This window comes from Pavona decussata, unplaced genomic scaffold, assembly GCF_977016875.1.
Source record: "Pavona decussata unplaced genomic scaffold, jaPavDecu1.1 SCAFFOLD_191, whole genome shotgun sequence".
Classification (NCBI taxonomy): Eukaryota; Metazoa; Cnidaria; class Anthozoa; order Scleractinia; family Agariciidae; genus Pavona; species Pavona decussata.
In genome coordinates this window covers 412,332-432,299 of record NW_028145600.1, presented here as the reverse complement: position 1 = coordinate 432,299, position 19,968 = coordinate 412,332, and the positions used below count along the sequence as shown (strand labels likewise).

The following is a 19,968-nucleotide window of genomic DNA, read 5'->3' as shown; positions in this document are numbered from 1 at the left end:
CTGAGACCATTGCGTGCGAAGACAATTTTCCCAAGGGTCATTTTTTTTTTAACTGAAGTCTTTTGATGCTTTTTTTTTTATAATTCTTCAGGGTATGTTAATTTGAGACTGACCCTGTCACAATTTGAAACAGTCGTATGTATTGTAACTGTTTTAAAGTGCAACGTCTTTTGCCACAGGGTCAGTCTCAAACATACCCTTACGAAGAAAGACCGTGCCTTTCGAAATATTGGAAAATTTATTTCCCTGGCCGTGAAATCAGCCTTGCTCTCTTTTATTTGTTCTACAATTTGTTTCTGATTACATCCTTTACTTTACTTTACTTTACTTTTGTACTTTATTTAGTTGCGGTTGTCCTTCCAAACACAGTTACCTGTTTTACAATTACAATTATCATACATCCACAGCAACAGCAATTTATTTTGACTTGTTTTTTTGCAAGTTTGGTGTTAAGGAAATTGCCAGCAAAAATAGTTAAAAGTTCCCCTTTAAAGCATAATAACAAGTGCCTCGCTTGCACGGACGAAATCCAGATTCTACTCTTTTGGAATTTCTGCTCCCAATTGCAAATTAACAAACACTTAAATTAAGCAAACTGTTCTGTAGTCCGAGTAGTTGGAGGGATGTTAGACAAAAGGTTAAAGTTGGGCGAGCGAGCAGCAAATCCCCGTGAGGAATGAGAGATACGAAACAAGCGTAGGCAATTAAAAATAGGAAGCTGGTTGCCCAAAGGACAAATCACGAGGAAAGTTAGTGTCGAACAGTACGAGTTACACAAGGCTAACCTCGTTAATAGGGACAAATGGCTAATTCTAATCTTTTTAAAGTTTGTCAACTATATTAGATCACGGCTACGCATACAGTATCAATTCGATTGATGAAACTACATCGTTTGTCTTATTGCAAATTCCGTTGTTCAGTGGCCTTATGTATGTGTAGACAAATCCTGTTGCGATTTCCGGGTGGATTCACATTTAACCCAAGCTCTACGAACAACAGTTATAAATGACCATGTATGCCGGTGCTTGCGCACGTTGAGCGTCACAATAACAAAAGATGGATCAGAGAATTAACTCTGTAGCGTAAGTTAAAGTGCTAAAGCGAACGCCAAGAATTTCCCACGAGGCAAAGAAATATTCTGTGGCCTCGGTAGGAATTGAACCCGCGTCCTCCGACCTTGATCGCCCGTTGCTCTGCCGACTGAAGTAGTCGTGGTTGATTATGGTGGTAATTCCGGCAATGTGAATGTGAGTGTGCAAATTAATGTTGGGCTGCTAGCAACGATCACACAAATGATAGATCAGAGAATTAACTCTCTAGTGTAAGTTTAAGTCCTTAAGTGAACCCATGTATTTTTCCCACCAATCGCTTGAACATTACCCTTAGAAGGAGATGGAAGATCGCCACGAAGCAAAGAAAACAATCCCCGACCTCGGCAGGAATCCTCGTGCGATCTCCCATTTCCTTATTAGGGCTAATGCTCTGTGGGTAATTCATTGGTTCACTTAATAAGCACTTTCACTCTCACACTACAGAGTAAATTCTCTGATCCTTCCTTTGTGTGGCTTCCGGTTCTAGCGGCACAACGCTGATTTGCACCCGTCGTGATAACGGTTGTGTTATTGAATAAAACCGACTTTCCTGTTCGAAGGCAAAACCAGTTTGCTAGTTACTTCTTTTCAAACAAAACTTGTTTGTGTGTCGTTAAATTTTGGGTTCGATACAGGGGCACTTTTTTATTCCGAAAGTAGCCTACAAGAAAGCTCTCCAGTTGAAGTCTCACGCGAGACAGGAATTTGGGCTGTTCGCAGTTATTCCAACAGAGAAAATTTTATATTAAAGACATACTACTTTTTTTAAATTAAAACACACAACTGTACATTGACAAAACAGAACAGAACAGTTGCTCGTAGGCGTCTCCGAAAGCTTCCTAAATCAAGCTGATTTGCACGATTATAAGCCAAGCTACAATTTTTTTCTTCACTTTAAAATTATAGGGATGCGAGAAACTTGAACTGATGTAAAAGAGATGTGCATTTCTTTTGATTAGCGAAACTACTCTAAAAGGAATACAATAGAAATCCGCGAGCAAGAACTGCATTTTTCCAAGTTAGCCGCAAGAGGTTCTTCCATAAATGGTGCTTAGTACGGAAATGTAGGCTATATACGTTCTTAAACAGATTCTTATTTTCCCGATAACAAAATAGTATAGTGGTCACAGGAAAAAATAATTTTATAGAATGTTAAGAACCTGATTTAGATTTAAGGCTTAACAGGTTCTTTTTTAAAGGGTGTCTAAATTAGAAATTTTACCCTAACAGGTTCTAAAACTGAATTTCATGTTCTTACTTGTAACAGCTATCAAAATATTTCTTGTGTCAAATAGCGGAAATAAAAAACCGACCGATCAAGTGTCCAGTGACAAAGTGTATAGAAGAGGCTGATAGACAATTAAAACTCTTCATTCTAAGATAGGCTAATTCCGGACAGTTAAAGTATTAGCCTCATATTGGAAAGGGTCATACAAACTTCACTATCAACTCATTAAAGTGCTCCTAACCCTTCAATTTGTTTTCTTTTGGTAGATTTCCATAACTTTTGAAGAACTCATTTTCGAAAAAAATTTTGAGAAATATTGAATCCTTTTGTTTTTACAAGCGCTTGAAGTGAAGGCAGTCTTGTCGATATTTTCACCTATCGTTCGCATTAGTCCCCCACTCGGCCAAATATGGAGCGTGACGTAAGAAAAGGACATCGTGCAAAAATATCCGAAGATTCGCGGTAATGCTTCAGTTGTAAACAGAGAAAATGGTTGGAAAATGTGTGGTTTTTGGATGCAGCAACTCTCGAAATGTAGAGAAAGGAATCAGCATGCATAAGATTCCATCTGATAACGATCCGAGGCCTTTTCTTACGTCACAGCGAAGAAAGTGTCGCTTCTCATTGGCTGGTTCCTAATGAGCCCACGAGACAAAAATTTGTCCAGCGGGGCTTAAAGCGCGCAAAAATTTAAAAATTTTAGTAACTTTAAGCGCTCGTAAAAAAAAAGGATTCAATATTTCTGAAAAAAATTTTCGAAAATGAGTTCTTCACAGAAATGCAAATCTACCAAAAGAAAACAAATTGAAGGGTTAGGGTCACTTTAATTTTTAATTTTAAATGTCCTTTGACTTGTATTCTGGTAAGCTGCATCTTAATCTATTCTACCACGACTACCCTTTGTTTTCTTTTTGAACTTCCCCTTTTTTAGCTAGATTAAAGAACTATTGATAGTTGGGTACAAACTGAAAATAACAGGACCAGAAACATGAACTTAAATTGGCTAACCTGAACGGTAGATGTCTTAGCGATGTCTCAAAAGCAGAATTACATTACTAATTTTGCGTAAGTCTAAACTGAAACATTGCCCCCTCCCCCCCGCCCCCCCCCCCCCTCAAAAAAAAAAACAAAACACAAAAATGAGAACATTTGGGTGAAGGAAATGCTAAATGAAGGGCGGTACATTGGGGATTTGAAGTGGAAGCTGCTGAACAGTCATTTTACATTATGCTGTGCAAGGCGGTTCTAGCTATAGTGTCACGAAATTTTAAAAATGCTTAGGTGTTACCAAATCAGTAAACAAACGCCTTAAGTTGAGAATACCAAACTTTCTTTTGGCGCTATTTATTATAACTTAAAAAGTTGTTCTCAGACGTCAGATCCTGTCCGACTACCTTTATGAGGTATTTTTTCATAATGTATTGAAAAGGAAAGGTGTTTCCATGTCTTGATTGCGTGGATGAAATCGAAATCTATGACGCAGCCATTCAAAAACTGATGAACACAACCTTTTAAGATGCTATTTTTTTTTTCCTGAAAGTTGTTTGATACTATTATTTTGCGAACAAGTTTAGTCACTCATAGTTGTGAAAGAAAAAAAGATCGCCGAAAATTGACTGAGCTAATGGCTGCCAGCTGAAAAAAAAAAAGCATTCCTAACCAACAGATGAAAAATATAAATGTGTCAGATGTGTCGATTGTGTTAACTTACATATAACACACGGACAAAACAACTAAACATTAGTTAAGCTGAGAGCCGAACTTCTTCATTGAATAATCCCCCTATTAATTTCATGCTTATTCAACCCCTGAGGTCATGAGAATTAAGGATATGATCACCCAAGGTGAATTTTCTTGATGTTTTAACAACTTCTCCCAAGTAACTTTTAAAGAAAAGTATAGGCACAAGACAGGAGAATTTGTTCTTGGATGGTAGGGGTTAAAGGGTTAAGCGCCCAAAGTCCGCCGGGAATTGAACTAAACCACTTTAGACTAAAATATATTTCGCGTTTTGGTTAAACTGGAAAAGGAATTAGGTAAAGTCAATTGCTCTCGACCTTCAGAAATAAACTGAAGACTTTCATTAGGCAGTAGCCCTGTAAAATCGGTCATGGTAAAAAAAAAAAAAAAAAAAAAACACTCGGAGAGACTGGCGCAAGAGAGCTAAAATTTACAAATAGTGGATTTTATTAGGCCAGCTGCAAAAGTTAATGGTCCATCAGAACCATAGTACATATTGCTTTTTTTGTCCTAAGTGGTTGTTTCGTAGAATACTTCAACATCAGTGGGACTGAACTTGTAGCTTCCTGCATAAAATGTGCAGTCAGAACCAGATGAAGAGTACCCTGGGGGGAGGGGGTAACTGTTTCCACATGACGTCCAGGACTTTGGGTTATTCGGAGTGATGTCAAATATGCGGATATCGGGTCCAACACCAAACATCGGTCCACGACCACGACAATTGTCTGTAGCGTATCTGGTTTGCGCTGACTTGATCTGTAGCTTCACAGGAACGTAGCCATTGATGTTATACAGTGAGTAGATGAACGCTTTACTGGATGAAGCATATGCACGATAATCGCAAGCATCTAGAGGAAGACAAGCAAGAAAAAAATGATATGTTAACGTAATTGCAGAATTGCCAAATTGAAAAATAACCAAAACAGCGTATAAGACACTCACTGAGATTTAAATTTCTTTGAGTGATTACGTAATATTTCAGAATTGTTTTGGTGACAACTTTTTACTTCCCGTTACGATCCCCACCAGCTTCACTCGCCGTCTCGTTTTCTCAAGACTTGAATTGCCCAATATCATTCTTTGAGGAAATTGGAATTTCGTGCTCAGATTCCGCGAGATGACTTGAATCTTCCAGTGATCACCGACAGAGGAACTCTGGGTACGATATTAAGAGAAGCAGCCCATAGGTCATTTTCATGATGATGTCATATCATCTGACCACATCTACCAGAATTCATTTCGTTTTTGTTTTCAAATTCAAATTTTGTAATCCCCGTGGAGGGCAAAGGACAATAGCTCTAATAAGCCCAAGAAAACAAAAGTACTGAAGGACTCCGGTAGTTGTAATCAATTAACGTCATAGTGAAATTGTCCTATTTAAATAGAACTAGTAATCTAGAATCAGAATAACGGCTTATTGTGAGAATGAATTCGTACTTCCATTCTATTCTGGACTATTCACTTTACACTTTCGTTTCACCAATGAGAGGCACAAAACAACTACCATCGCTCCAGACTGGGAGAACGAGAGAGTGTTATTGTATGTTTTTTGCTTGTTAGTCCGACCGTATAAAGCTAAGTGAGCCTGCTTAAGCTGGCATATACACATAACTCTAAGGACAGGATTGCGCATGTCCACCCCTTATCAAGACACACCAACAAAGATATAATGATGATGTTCGATGCGTAGTTTATGGGATAGTTTTACGTTATCAGTATGGATTCTCCAGTTCCCAGTTCTTTAATTAGATGTCTCTTTTTTAGTGAACAAAACACCGAGATACCACAAAGAAACCTCACAAAATTAATGTCATTTACGTTGATCAGTAAAAGTTAATTGAAAACGAGTGCGAATCCATGAACCCGATTGACTCATCCAACCCTTGCCATTTAATAATTATACAATAAAGTAAGTGAAACACGTGCTACCAAAAATTTCACTCACTGGGAGTAAACCAAGACGCGTCAGTATATCCACCAAATATGTATCTGCCGACTTTTATTATAGTAACAGTGGGACCCTTTCCATCACAGTAGCTGTGAAATGTTGCTGCCCAGCCATCTGTCTTAGCATGCCAACACCTCACAAACCTACTTTGGGATGAACTCTGGAGGACTGGCGCTAAATAAGAGTTCAGTTGGACCAGGTACTTGCTGTCGAGGCTGCTAAGAATAGTTGACGCACTCAGCAGAGCTAAATAACAGGTGAGAGTAAAAAGAAAAAAAAATAGTAAAGTTCCGCAATGGCTAAATTAAACTGAACGTTTCCAAATCGTTACGAATGGACAAGAGAGGTGGCTAGACTGTCAAGAAAAAGAAAGTTTTCAAATGTAGAGATCAGGACTGGATTCAAGCAGCCGTCCCAAGTTAAGATGTATCTCGAGCATTTTTTCTGAACAAAAGTCAATATTGGCATAACAATAGGCTATTGTAAAAAGAAGCAATAATTGGAATACTTACTTTACTTAACAGAGCTTCGTTACTCGAGCCCCAGGCTCCCTAGTGTTTAGTAGAATATGAACTTTTTTAAAAACCTTCCCAAATAACCTTCCTTTTATAACATTCGGAACAAGAAAGAAGCCAGATGCTTTATTTTTATATTTACTCCATGTTCACTCTGAAAATGTGTTCCAGTCAGCCCTCTAAAAGTAAATAATCCATCTGCTTATAAAGTTAGATAGTACACTTACACCACCTCGGAACCCGCTATCATAGACTCTCGCTACTTTCATAAGACTCTATCAGAGGTAATTATTTACAACTCAATTGTAAAGACAGATCATTTTGCCAAAAAAAGACGAGACAGCGTATTTTGGGCGGAAAAATCTTTGAAGGAGGGGCTAAGCTTGCTTTTAATACGACAATGTCCTTAGTTTTCTAAATTTATGACCAACTATTTTCCATCATAGATTCTCGCTACCTCCATTAGAGATGCTTATTATTATATTATACAAACAGATCATTCGACCCAAAAAATAATGATTTTTTTTTTTTTTTGGGGGGGGGGATGTCTTTAAATTGCTTGCTTCTAGTGCTATGTACATTCTCCCTTCGTCAACCTTTGGCTCTTAGCAGGCGTCTCGTTTTGTACGCTTTTTATTGCGCAAACATTTTAGTATGTCCTACCAGTGCACTTGTTTAGAGGCGTATTTGTGCACATTTAAGAGCGGCTTCCCACAAATATCGACCGAAATCACCTTTTGGTGGCACAAGTCAAAAAATCGATTTCGCTCATATTTTGCTCATAGGTAGGCCCTAATAAGAAACAAAACGTGCTGTAGTTAGTTTTTCCAAACACGGCTTCCTTACGCGCAAACATGCGGAAAACGATTTTCAGTTCAGTTGAGCCAAAATCCGCATCCCGCCGGACGAAATTTTCCTTAACTTTGGCCGGCCGCGTAGCAATCCACAGTCTGTCATGGATCTTGAAATAACATCTATTGTTTTTCTAGGTCTTCTTCGTCTGTTCCACAGAAAAACATTCAAAACTTAGGTTACTTTTTTGCCCGAAACTGATCTAGAACAACATGCTATAAATGCAAATTTTTAACAACCAAATTTTCGAACTTAAATACCGGCAATTCTACCCATGGGCGATAACTTAGATTATCGTTCCATTGAAAAATTTTCCGGAAAGAATGGAACTCGTGGAAAGGTAGTCCCGTTTTCCCGTTGGAAACTTTTCCGATGGAACTTCGTGTTCCATTTATGAGTTTCACAAGGTTTGACCAGTTCCAGGCCGTTCACGACCATATCTTCGGTAAGGAAATGCGGCGGCTTCTTCTACTCCCTCGGTGACTTTCCTATCCTCGAGTAGTACTTTTTACGAACGTTCGGCGTGCCATGGCCTCGCTCCAGATTTTCAAACGTTAGTTAATCACAACTGTGCCATGTATGTCAGTGGTAAGTAGTATTTATCGAAGAAAACATTACATCTCACCATTGGGTTCTTTGAGTGTTCCGATTATTTCCCGCCTTGAAGCCTAAAATTTTGCATCTGTAATTAAACAAGGTCTTTTGTCATTCACCCTTTCACAGCAGCTGTTTCAAGTGCGTGTCGTCACTGAGCTTCAATGGTCCCTCAAATCATCCTGGAGTGGCTTTTAAATTCATCAATCGTACAAGCTTATCTATATTGCGGCAAAATATTTTCATAAAAACCTTGATTTTGGTGAAGATCGCGTCTCATATAGGTTGCAATCGTCGCCAGGATAGGAATGTCATCATTTTTTGAATTCACGAGACTCTCTTCTTCCAAAGACCGACTCTACAATTTCGTTTAACCACAACAATTGTGCATTTTTGGTGCGGAATACATCGGACGGAGAAGGAAATGGATGGAACACGTGTTAAATGGAACACGTTCTTCACCGATAAACATAGCCTCCCATGCAGACGTTCTGAAGGGATCGTCACGCGTTCGTGGGGCAGGAACGCCCCACGAACGTTCGTGACGAACCCTTAAGAACGTCTGGCCGTGGGAGGCTACGATAAACATTTCTCACCAAAATTCTCGGAATTTTCTGGAATCTTTTGGTAAATGGAAAACGCCCGCTGTGTCTACCTTCTCTCCTATTTATCCAGGAATACCGTAAACCGCCTCTTATAAGCCCGTTTCTCGAAAGTCCCAGCAACTTACCGGGCCCGATAAGTGTCTTTTGTGATAAATGTCTCTCAACAGATAAGCCCAAATCGTCATCGTCTTGATGTTTCCTGGCGTTGAAAACGTGGCCGAATGGGCAAGAATAAGCTGATCCTCGTTCCCTACATCTTGAAAACCATAACTGGACTTGTGCTGGTCAATATTCTTTGTACAGGACAGCAGAGGTACTATCTCTCTGGACCTCGTTCTGTCTGCGATCCCAAACGAACATGGCCCACCAACTATCGACGTAAACGAACAGCAAACTTCTATGCTCGCCGTTTTGTTTACAGTTCCTTACTGTTTCTCTCGGTGAGGGTAAAAGGCGGAAAGAGTTTGCGGAATGGTATGTGGAATGGCGTGCGGAACGGCATAATTATGCGAAATACGATTTACGCGGGAAATAAATTAACTGAAGAGCGCATCCTGTTTTCGCGCCAATTTTATAAGAGCAGCAGTTTTTTCGATGTTGCGGACTATTAAACAACCAAACAACAGATCGAGGATTAGAAAATATACGCCTGGGATAGAACATGTCTGATCGCTGGTTAGGAAGTGAGAGTGAAGAAATCGATGAAGTTTCGCATTCAAGGAACTAAGAATAAATTAAATTTCTAGTTGACAAAAAGAACGTGGCAGCGAGTAGCCTAGACAAAAAGCAACACCAGACTGGAGAAATAACATCAGTCCAAGGCCAAAACTATTATGTGAGAAATTTTAAATTTAAACTCGGTCATTTTATCAGACTCTTTGACGGTTACAATTTGTACGACTCATGGGAGAAATATGTTCTACTTTTTCTCACCTTACATTTTCGTCGAGCGACGAGTACAGTACGCAAGTTACTGTTGAGCTGCTGAGCTAGCTACCTAGCTATTTAATACGGCGATTCAGGTAGCTATGGTTCAGTTACGCGTTATTGAACTAAACATATCCGTCTTTAATTAAGGTCTTTCAGTGCCAGACGTCCCAACCTAAAATGAGATTTAAAAGCGAAAAAGCCGCAAAAAAGCAGATGACAAGTATGGTGTCTAATTATCGACACTGGTTGTTTGAAAGGTTGTGAAACTATTCTTATCACAAATGCATTTTGGTCAAATTGTTGTTCATTTTCCCGCTCATGATAAATGAATCATCGAGCATACAGGGTATGAGAATTGATCTTTTGCCGAGGGTTAAAAAAAAAGAAAAATATGTTTATTATTTGCCCTCGGTAAAGGATCAATCTTTGTCCTGAGAAGACTTCACGCTGCCACGTTATTTTTGTCAACCGAAGTCGCATGGAGTAAAGTGGACATGAAATTTAATTCACTATGGATTTACTCATGATTTCTTGAATGCGAAAACTATAAACAGTTTTCATCGCTTTCTTTGCCCTCACTTCTTCCAAATCAACAATCAGACGATCAAATCCTCGAATTGTTGTTAATATTTAGCAAGAGTCCGCAGCATCAAAAAAGCTGCTGCTCTTATAAAAGTGGCGCGAAAACATGACGCGCTCTTCAGTTAATTAATTTCCCACGTAAATCGTATTTCGCATAATTATGCCATTCCGCACGCCATTCCACATACCATTCCGCAAACTCTTTCCCCCTTTTACCCTCACCGTGTTTCTCTGGGGTAATAATAATTCAATTTATTCATAGGTCCAAAAATGCAATTAGGACGTTCAAAAATCTAATTAGTTAATTACGTTCATCTTCACATAAAGAATATTTTAGGATCAAAAAGCGCAGCAAAATAACATTATTAACAACACGAGTATTGACTACTATCTTGGTTTCATTAAATTTGTTACGGCCTTTATTGTTATTACTTTTTCCCTTAGAAACGTTCAGAATTCTGTCTTGTTTTTTTGGTTGTTGTTGTTGTCGTTGAGTGTGCGTGTGATTTCTTTTGCAAATTTTTAAAATTAATAAACTAAATCACGCAGTTTTTGCATAATCACGAGCTCTCATTTTTAGATGTTTGAAGATTGGAAAACTCTATAGACGATGTTTTTAAAAACGGAGATGGACCCTTTATGCTATTTCTCTTCCCTTTCTTTATTTACAGAGATCTAAAAAACTCGCTCATGATCAACGGACGAGTAAAACAAACAGTTCTTCGAACGTATATTTCAGGTTAACGTACTTCAAGTCTGCTGCGGTTTACCTATTTCTAGTTTAATTTATTCATGGCAGTGATAAAGAAAGATGAAAATAAATTTTCCAATTATTTGTTTTAACACAATAATATTACACAATAACGAACTGGACCGAACGGATACTCTGAAATATCCGTCTATGAAACGCAGCCGAAATATATATTTGTCCGTAACCCTACCGAACTTTCGATCCAAAGATTTTTCTTCTGCGAATGAAAACTGCTCCCTTTCAAATCTCGCTTCATTTTTTTCTAAAAGGAAAAATTTTTGTACCCGTGACAGTGTGTCACGCCATCTTATTAACGCTTCGATCGCCAAATCTCAAGAAAATGCTGATAAATCTGAAGCCTAGCGGGTCATTTATTTTCATTTACCCAGAGTTTTGTTTTTATATTATGATCAATAGGTATACAGTGAAGCCATAGAAAGTCATTATAGGGAAATCTAAGTTATCGCCCATGGGTAAAATTGGCAATGTTTTAGTGCTAAAATGTAGTTGCTGAAAATTTGCATTTATAGCACGCTTTTCTAAACCTATTTCGGACGTAAAAGTAACTTAGGTTTTAAATATTTTTCCGTGAAACAGAAGAAGAAGACCTAATAGAGCAATAAATGCCATTTGAAGGTTAGTAACAGTCTGTTGATTGATACGCGAGCCATCGAAAGTTAAGGAAAATTCCATCCCGCCGAAAGCGGACTTTGAGCTCAACTGAAACAAAATCGTTTTTCGCTTAATTACGCGAAAGGAAGCGGTATTTGGAAAAACTAACTACAGCTTAGTTTGTTTCTCACTAGGGACTACCTATGAGCAAAATATGAACGAAATCGATTTTTTGACTTGTGCCACCACTTGGTCGATATTTGTGGAAAGTCGCTCTTAAGTGTGCTTTTGGTCAAAAATAATACATAATATATTAACGATCGCAACCAATTGACCTAGCGCGATCTCTTAATACAGTGGTTTTTATTACAAATTGCCTGCATGAGTTTGTCCAGATGGAATTTGTATCCTGCTATGAACTAGAAGTTTGTCAAGACCGCACAATTCCATTCCTTTGTTTTTTCCATCATACGTGCATCATGAATACATATATCAGGTTATTTATTATCTATCTTTTCATTTTGATCAGAAACCGTACGGAAGTAACCAACCAATCAAAGCGCGGATTGCTTGTATGCAGGTGCTGTCTGCATGATAAACAGACACTTTAAACCAGCATTAGAGTGGCTGTCAATCGAGTGTCGTTAAATCAAACCAACGCAATCACTCTCACCAATCACAATGCAACAGACGTAAAGAGTACAATGAACAATCGGATTTTGAAGTAAAGACATGTAACTGGTATCTAGCGCGGGAAAACGCGTGCGAACAAGACACGATTGGCTTTGATTATGCTTCCTATTGGTTGAAAAAATAGCACGAACTTTGCAAGTAATCATAAAGTGAATGTAACTAAAACTAAACCAAACGAAACGCAAAATTATTTTCAACAGTTGTCAATTGAAAACCGCTCTAAATAACGTCTTTATTGTTAGCTTACTTGGTTGTCGAACAACTGCGTAGGTTACTGTCTCCACGCTAAACACTCCTGCACTTGTTGCAACACAAATGTAGTTTCCTGTATCACTCATTTGAAGGCCTCTAATAACTAATGAGCCCTTGATCTGCTGGCTCCTTCCAGCTGGTAGTTGACCTCCTTGTTTTTTCCAGCTGATGACTGGTTGAGGATAACCAGCAGCGCTGCAATTCAACGTCAAAATTCCGCCAACAGCTGCCAGAACTATACCAGGTGGTTTAACAACGAGCGAGGGAAGGGAAACCACAACTAAAAAAGTTTTCTTTTCAACATTTCCTAAAAGGTTTGACGCAGAGCAAAAGTATTTTTCTGTATCACTCCTACGAACCTGTATAATTTGTAATCCGCTGTCTTTGTGCCTTACCCTCCCCTGGGGTAAATGACCGGATGACTTTCTCCAAGTGACCACTGGTGCCGGGTGCCCAGTCACTTGACAGGTTGGAAAGGTAAAGTTGCTTCCTTCTCTAGCGTAATGAGGTCCCGGATCAAGAGAAACACTAGGGCGAACTGCAAAAATCAAAAGTTAAGAATTAATATTGCCAATGTGTATTATTGTTTCATCTCTTCTACAGCGTTATTAAGTTGACCTAATTGAAATACAACTTTCATCATCATCATCATCATCATCATCATCATCATCATCATCATCATCATCATCATCACACCGTTTTTCGTTCAAACACGAGTGAGATGATAGGGTGCCTTGTCAAGACATTTGCGGCTACTAAATGAATAATTAGACTTCTCTTGATGATGTATTTTCTCAGTTAGTGACACAGGTATACTCGAAAAAAGGAAACCCATGTTGTCAGGAGTCAAACATTTGACCTTCCGATCACTAGTTCAGATGCTCTATTACTGGGGAGACTCATGGGAGCTAGGCCATTAACCAAGGTTCATTTTCTTTTGAACGAACCATTTAATAGTACTTCCCACACAAGTAGGCCACACATATAGTAAAGCCGCCAATTTTACAACTGTGTGCTTTTGTAACCTGAGACGAGTTGCATAAAACTTAACGGCGGGCGTAAATGCTATCGTCCGACGTTAAAATACTGAATGTGACTGGGCTGAAGGTCTGGCGTTAGCAGTTACGCCCGACGTTAAATTTTATGCAACTCAACCCAGGTCTTCACGTTTAAGCGAGACTGGAGATGACTTTGTCTTGACACAACTCTCAGTGCTTTTCATATAGAAATTATTCCGTCCTTATTCTAACAAGTTTCATTTAGTCTAGAAAAGCTCCCATGTTCGTAACAAAACAAAGTCAACTTAGCCTCGCCTCAACTCAAAGGCCAGGGGCCCATTTCTTGAAAGTTCCGGTAACTTACAGGGCTCGATAAGTGTCTTTGGTGATAAATGTTTCTTAACAGAAGTCAATTTTTGTTAGCTTTGAATACTACATTTTAAAATCTTATAATTCTGTGAAAACATTGGCTAAGTACCATGTCTGTAATCTCTCTGAAATCGGCGAAAAAACATTTCAAAATATACTTATCGGGCCGGTTACTTCCCGGAACTTTCGAGAAAAGGGCCGCAGGTCTCTAAGCACACAACTGTAAAATGTGTCAGCTTCATATTTGTGGCGTTCTTGTGTGGAAATCACTATATGATGGCTCGTAGTATTTAATGTTTACGACTGATTGTTAAAAGATCGTTTAACCCCATTTCTTAGCCCCTTTCTACCTAAAATTAATTAACACATGAATTAATGATTTATAGAAAACCTACCATTTACTTCAAGCTGCACCAGTGCCTCCGCCTGTCCGAGAATGTTTGATGCTGAACACTTGTATTGACCTGAGTCACTTCTTGATACATTTTTTATAAGCAACTTTCCTCGAGAAACTGCAGTCTGACTTAATTTTGCTAGGTTGTGTAGTTTACTCCATGTTATTGCAGGCTCAGGATAACCACTGGCTGAACACTGAAACGAGGCTGTCCCACTTTCTTTAACTATAAACTTTGCAGGGGTAACAGCCATGATAACAGGAGCTGAAACGGATTCACCAGGCTCTCCTTTAGCTCCCGGCATGCCTGCGGGTCCTATCTCTCCTTTCTGTCCTTTAGGTCCAGGTCCTCCCGGTGGCCCTGCAGAACCCATGATGCCTTGCTTGCCTTTCTTTCCAGGTGATCCCATTACACCTTGATCTCCTTTGTTACCAGTTCTTCCTTTCTGTCCCCTTCGTCCCATCGGTCCAGGTGGACCGGGAGGACCTGGGTAACCTAGTGTGCATCCGTCCCCCTTTGATTGACAGAGCTGCAATCTTCCTTGTGATAAAAGTTTATTGACCCTCAGCAGCATGTCGACTGCGTGTTTAAGTTCGGCCGACTTGTTCTTTTTTGGATCAGCTTGACGTCTGTTCCTATGAAGTGCATGGAATTGAAATCCTGTAAATTAAATAAAAGGATGCACTCTATCGCCGTTTTGTGAAACTAACAATTGGAAGACGTGCACAATATCAAAGCAGAACATCTCTCCGTTGCACGAAATATCTTACTAAAGAAATAAGAAATGTTATCTGCATGCGTGTGTGAGCATATATGGAGATTGCTTCCCTATCACAAATATTTCATTTGAAATGACAATAGGCTCACCTCATGGTGCAAGTAACAAATATATCAATTTATAAAATCAGCAAAGACTTATATTTGACGAACGGATGTAGCCATAATTGTTTCAGGTAGGTAAAGTGGCACTTGAACCTAAGTGGCCCACACGGCCGAAATTTTACCAGGTTGCTTCAACATAAAGCAACTAGGAGTATTGCTACTCAACCCCCCCCCCCCCCCCACCTCCCCCGCCACTATGGTACAAGAGGGCTGCTGGACCTCGAACGAACCACGTTTTGGCCACACTACAAGCATGTAACGATGGAGCTGCCCCTGGGGTGGGGAGAATTTGGCTCCTGCCAACTGGCCCTCGCCTTGAATTGGGTAATGTGGTTCTGCCTAAATTCCCAATACATAAGTGTAGACATCACTTTATTATTTTTTTTCAACATCCTTTATTTCACATACATTCAACCTTCATTTTAAATTTTTAAACTCAACAAACTGAATGAAAGCCCAGGGAGGGCTTGATAAAGTAGCACTGTACAGTTTTTGCATTACAATACTACCACGTAAATTTCTCAAGGCACAATAAATTGTGAAGGTTGGTGATTAATTCCGAGAACTAAATGGGTAAACTGCTTTATCCACAAAGATAAGAGTCACTGATATTTCGACTTTATTGGTGAAAATGGTGCAATAATTCCTTCATGCACTCACTTACAAAATTATTCTAGAACTGTGACAGAAAAAAAAAACTAAATTATTGAAAGGATTTTACTTATCTTCAAAAACAAAACTAACTTTGTACTACACGCTAATTTATCCTTACATAACTTACTGTAACTCCACCTGGGCGTCCACATATTAGTCTAACTAACGCGTTGTGCGAGCCATTGCCAATTCAGATTATCGAGCGCACTCTGCTCCCTTGTTTGTCAAATTGGGTATCTTAGACATTTTCCCAGTTAATTCATTTCAAATAGCCAAGTGTTAGTTTTACTATCAAAATCAATTATTACCTCCAATGTTTTTAAATTTGTTTTTAACAAGAAGCCAAGTGCATAATTATGGCACCAGAACAGCCAACCGCTATCGATTGCATTCTTGTTGCACAAATCTCAAGCAATTTACAATCCTTTACCAAGTCCCAAAATCTGGAACTCTCTCCCTGAATGTCAATTACTTTTTTATCTAGTTTTTTTACCTTGAAATAAAAAATGTTCCAGTTTTTATTTGTAAAATCATGAATTAACCAAGCCGCACGTACGCAGCACCATATTTTCTATTTATTAATGACAGCCGAGGTGGCCTCTCTAATAAGCCGGGTGGTTTCTTGAGGTCTCCTCGCCATTACCTTGACTTGTTATTTGAATGTCTTCTTCTTTTAGTAAGGCAAATAAATGATGATGATGATGATGATGATGATGATGATGATGATGATGAAAGGAACAGCTCGCGATCTGTGGACACTCTTTTGGCTAGTCACGTGATTGTTTTCGTGATCATCCAAAGGCTGTCAATTTCAGTACACTGGAGTGGTAATTTGTAACAAAACTTGACCATTATATTTAGGTTGGGCGGGAGGGGGGGGTTGAAATAGCAACAAATCCCCATGGCGCTTCCTTTTTCACCCCTGAAGTTATGAAGTTATCTTGTATGAATTGCTACTGAAATCCTGAAACGCTTCTCACAGCATCTCTTTAGGAGATTGACCCGAATCCTGAAATCCCTTTCTGGGACCCGTTTCTCGAAAGTCTCGGTATCTTTCCGGGCCCGATAATTACAATTTTAAATGTTTTTTCGCCGATTACACTGTGATTACAGACATGGTACTTGGCCAATGTTTCAATAAATTTATAAGGTTTAAAAGTTTGGTATTCAAAGCTCGAAAAAATTGACTTCTGTTAAGAAACATTTATCACCAAAGACACTTATCTGGCCTGGTAAGTTACCGGGCCTTGTGAGGAATGGGCCCCTGGTCCGACAGAATGTTACTGTCTACCACTGTACCCCCGCACTTAGCTGTAGTTTATATTTTGCAGTTCAGTGATCGCCAGCAAATTACACGGCTTATAGCAAACATTCAGTATTCAGTATTTTGTTATTGAATTTAATTAACAGTGTTTAATTTACTACTAAAATACGAAATATTAATATTTGTGTACTCTTGGTATATGCCCGATTCCACGTGCTGCCTGCTAGATATAAAAGGAATTTATTATTAAGGATATTGATCTACCATGACCGACCAGCTCATGACAACAGCTAATATATTTCGTTTCATTTCATGTTATTTTATTCTATGAAGATAATAGTTTATTTGGTTCGTTACACTTACTTTATAATACTCTCATAATGAATCATTTACAAAGCTGGTTTGGTGACGGGGAAGTCTGCACTGGAAGGTGGGGGCTTATTAGGTACAGGCGTTCCCTAACTTAAAACTAATAACAATGCAGTTTAGTTTGTGCTATGGGAAGGCACTAGACTTACAGTGTATTACACTGCAAAACATGTCGTTTGTTAATTTCTGTCTCTTTTTTTTTCTTTTTTTGTGGTTTTAGCTTTGGGCTGAAACCTACTTTGTCATCGTGTAGTGTAAGTAACTAAGTCCATTTTCCGTAAAGGTTCGGAATGCCGAAGGTTCTTGGCGATCTTTCATCGATAAATGCGATGTCTTTTAGTGACAGGCGCTACCCTTCGCTCTTGGGCCTGGGAACGTAGTTTGCGAAATTGACGTCGATATTTGTTCGATGCACTGGTCCGTGCTCTATTGTTCGATATCCTGGTTCATTGTGCGTCGTAGCTCTCGACTATTTTTGCTGGATTTCATACGGTTGTCGGTTTTAGGTCTATTTCAAAAACGTCATAGCTAGCTGCCATGTGCTTTTCCTTGGCTGTTCTTGTCGTGTTGGAGATTGACGCGGTAAGTAATCACAATGATTTTGGTGTTGTTTTGCACTGTGTACGAGACAGAATATAGAACTCTTGAGCAATATATCGGTTATCTGTTTCTCAAAGTTTTTCTCGGATTTTGCAAGGTTTCTCTAAGTTTTTAAACAAAATGGTGATCGCTGAATTTAAGTGTTTGTTTAGCTGTCGTGGTGGTCGAGCGACTTGTGCAGCTGAGCATCACTTTCTGTCATCCCAGCTTTGCAACTTTTTCGTAAATGCACAAAAAGGGAATCAATAAACCAGATTAAAAAACCTGCAGTAAATGTAATAGTTACATATAATTTATTGATCTTTGAAAAGATTCTTTTTCGTTTTCTTACAATGACTTTTTTTCAGGGTCGCTAGAACACAGGCAATAACTTTTCATTATGATAGCTAAAACCACATACACTCCTTCGAGTGCCTATTTTGACCTATTTTTTTAAAGGCGCGAAGCACCGAAAGCGTTGATCCTCGCAAACGAAGTGCGCAATCAGGGCCCACTCTCCGTAAATACACTCGCTCCAGGCCTTTCGTTTGAAGACCGCGCGTATTTGTTGACAGACCAACGCAAAATACGAATGTTCGATTAATACAGACATAACCTGAAATACAGACGTTGATGACACAATACAATTTAGGAAAGGTGCAGATTTGCAGACAATTTTGTGATTAAAAAGACAAACATGACCTGTTAACCTTTTTGTTTGCTTGCCAAAGGTAAAGACACGCAATGACTAGATTCTGTACATTACTTTGGTACCTGTAAAAAAATTTACAGCCATTTTCTAGTCTTCTGACTTAACCATTTCGTTGGTAAGCTCTGGGCTTGGTATCTAAGACGGCAAAGAAAGAAAGAAACCTGGTTGTAGAATCATACATGTAACAACGCTTCTCTTACCAGGATGATGGGACGATGGTTCAGCATCAGCGACGTTTTCAAGATTGGTTATTCTCTCCTTCTGCTGGTTTAATTTCAATTCAACCCTGAGAAATCCGGCGCAGTAAAACACAATTGATAAGACTGAAATAACTGAGGCAAAGGAAGGCAAACACTGCTTTTGAGCAGTCATTTCGATGATTTGAACAACCCGCACTTCAGCACACTGCAATCAGTTTATTGAACACTGTTTCAGCTCGATATGTGATACCGAGTGTGGGTAATTTGCCAAATGTTATCAGAGCTATTTATATTCTTCAGCTCAAAGTTCAAATACGTTTTGGTACAATCGGCTGTTCATAAGTTCTGTTTACATCTGTTTCATATGACATATGAAACTTCAATAATGCTGTCAATGACGGGTATTTGGAAAACGATGAGCGGATGGCTGCGGATGGTGGATGGGAAAATGTGGATGGAAAAATGCGGATGACAAAAGAAAATAAAAATTTAAAAACTAAAAAAACATGACAAAGTGAAATAAAATAAAAAGTATAAATAACAAGAAGAAAAACATTGAATGGAAAATGACAACAACAATTAACAAAGGACTAACGTTCCCTGAAAAAAAAAACAACACCAGTAAACAAAGAACGGCGCTGGGAAATCAAGTGGGGTTTGTTCCGCTTCACAGCTACCATGAGCCATCAGGAAACCTTTCTTTCGTTTGCAAGCAGTCTCGCAGGGAACAAAATTAGTCGAGTTTAAATATGCAGTTTCCAATAAATGCGGTGAGTTTTTAAGAGCAACTTTCCCTAACCACCGCGTGAGGGGCGGCACAAGGTCGGAAAAATGGACCCCTTGATATTTCGTCCAGAGATAACCTATGGTATGCTAAGAATCGTGATATAAGTTTTAGGTTCTAGAGTTTTTACATTTTTGAGAAAATTACGTAAAACCGTCGACAACCCGTGAAGCCGAAAACTCACAGAAATGAGGTCAAATTTCATGATCAGATAATCGAACTCGCGTGAAGGCGCATAGCAAATTATGGTTCTCCTTAGTTTAAAATTTTATTTAGGAGGTATTGCTTAGCTGCTTTAGTGACATTTTAGACTTACAATTATAATTCCGAATTCCTGGAGAACAAGCGAAGAGAACCGAAATTTCTAGA

The 19,968-nt window shown here is 39.0% G+C and overlaps 2 protein-coding genes across 2 annotated transcripts in view; one reads left to right on the top strand and one right to left on the bottom strand.

Annotated features, from left to right (window-relative positions):
- Window positions 1–19,968, top strand: part of LOC146462124 (collagen triple helix repeat-containing protein 1-like) — a 100,564-nt gene that overhangs the window by 7,590 nt on the left and 73,006 nt on the right. The window lies entirely within an intron of this gene.
- On the bottom strand, window positions 4,512–19,021 carry LOC146462131 (uncharacterized). Its single transcript, XM_085085981.1, has 5 exons — window positions 18,816–19,021; window positions 14,156–14,815; window positions 12,389–12,931; window positions 6,005–6,253; window positions 4,512–4,907 (listed from the first exon to the last, which is right to left on the bottom strand). Exons 1-5 carry the CDS (start codon window positions 18,985–18,987, stop codon window positions 4,570–4,572), a joined length of 1,962 nt encoding a protein of 653 aa, XP_084942107.1. The 5' UTR covers window positions 18,988–19,021; the 3' UTR covers window positions 4,512–4,569.

Excerpts from the sequence above, each read along its gene's own strand:
- LOC146462131 (XM_085085981.1), bottom strand. The coding sequence starts at position 18,987 with ATGACTGCTCAAAAGCAGTGTTTGCCTTCCTTTGCCTCAGTTATTTCA. Across the intron at positions 14,816-18,815 it reads ACCATCGTCCCATCATCCTG|GATTTCAATTCCATGCACTT; the intron begins GTAAGAGAAGCG and ends TTTAATTTACAG. Across the intron at positions 4,908-6,004 it reads CGCGTCTTGGTTTACTCCCA|ATGCTTGCGATTATCGTGCA; the intron begins GTGAGTGAAATT and ends GTCTTCCTCTAG.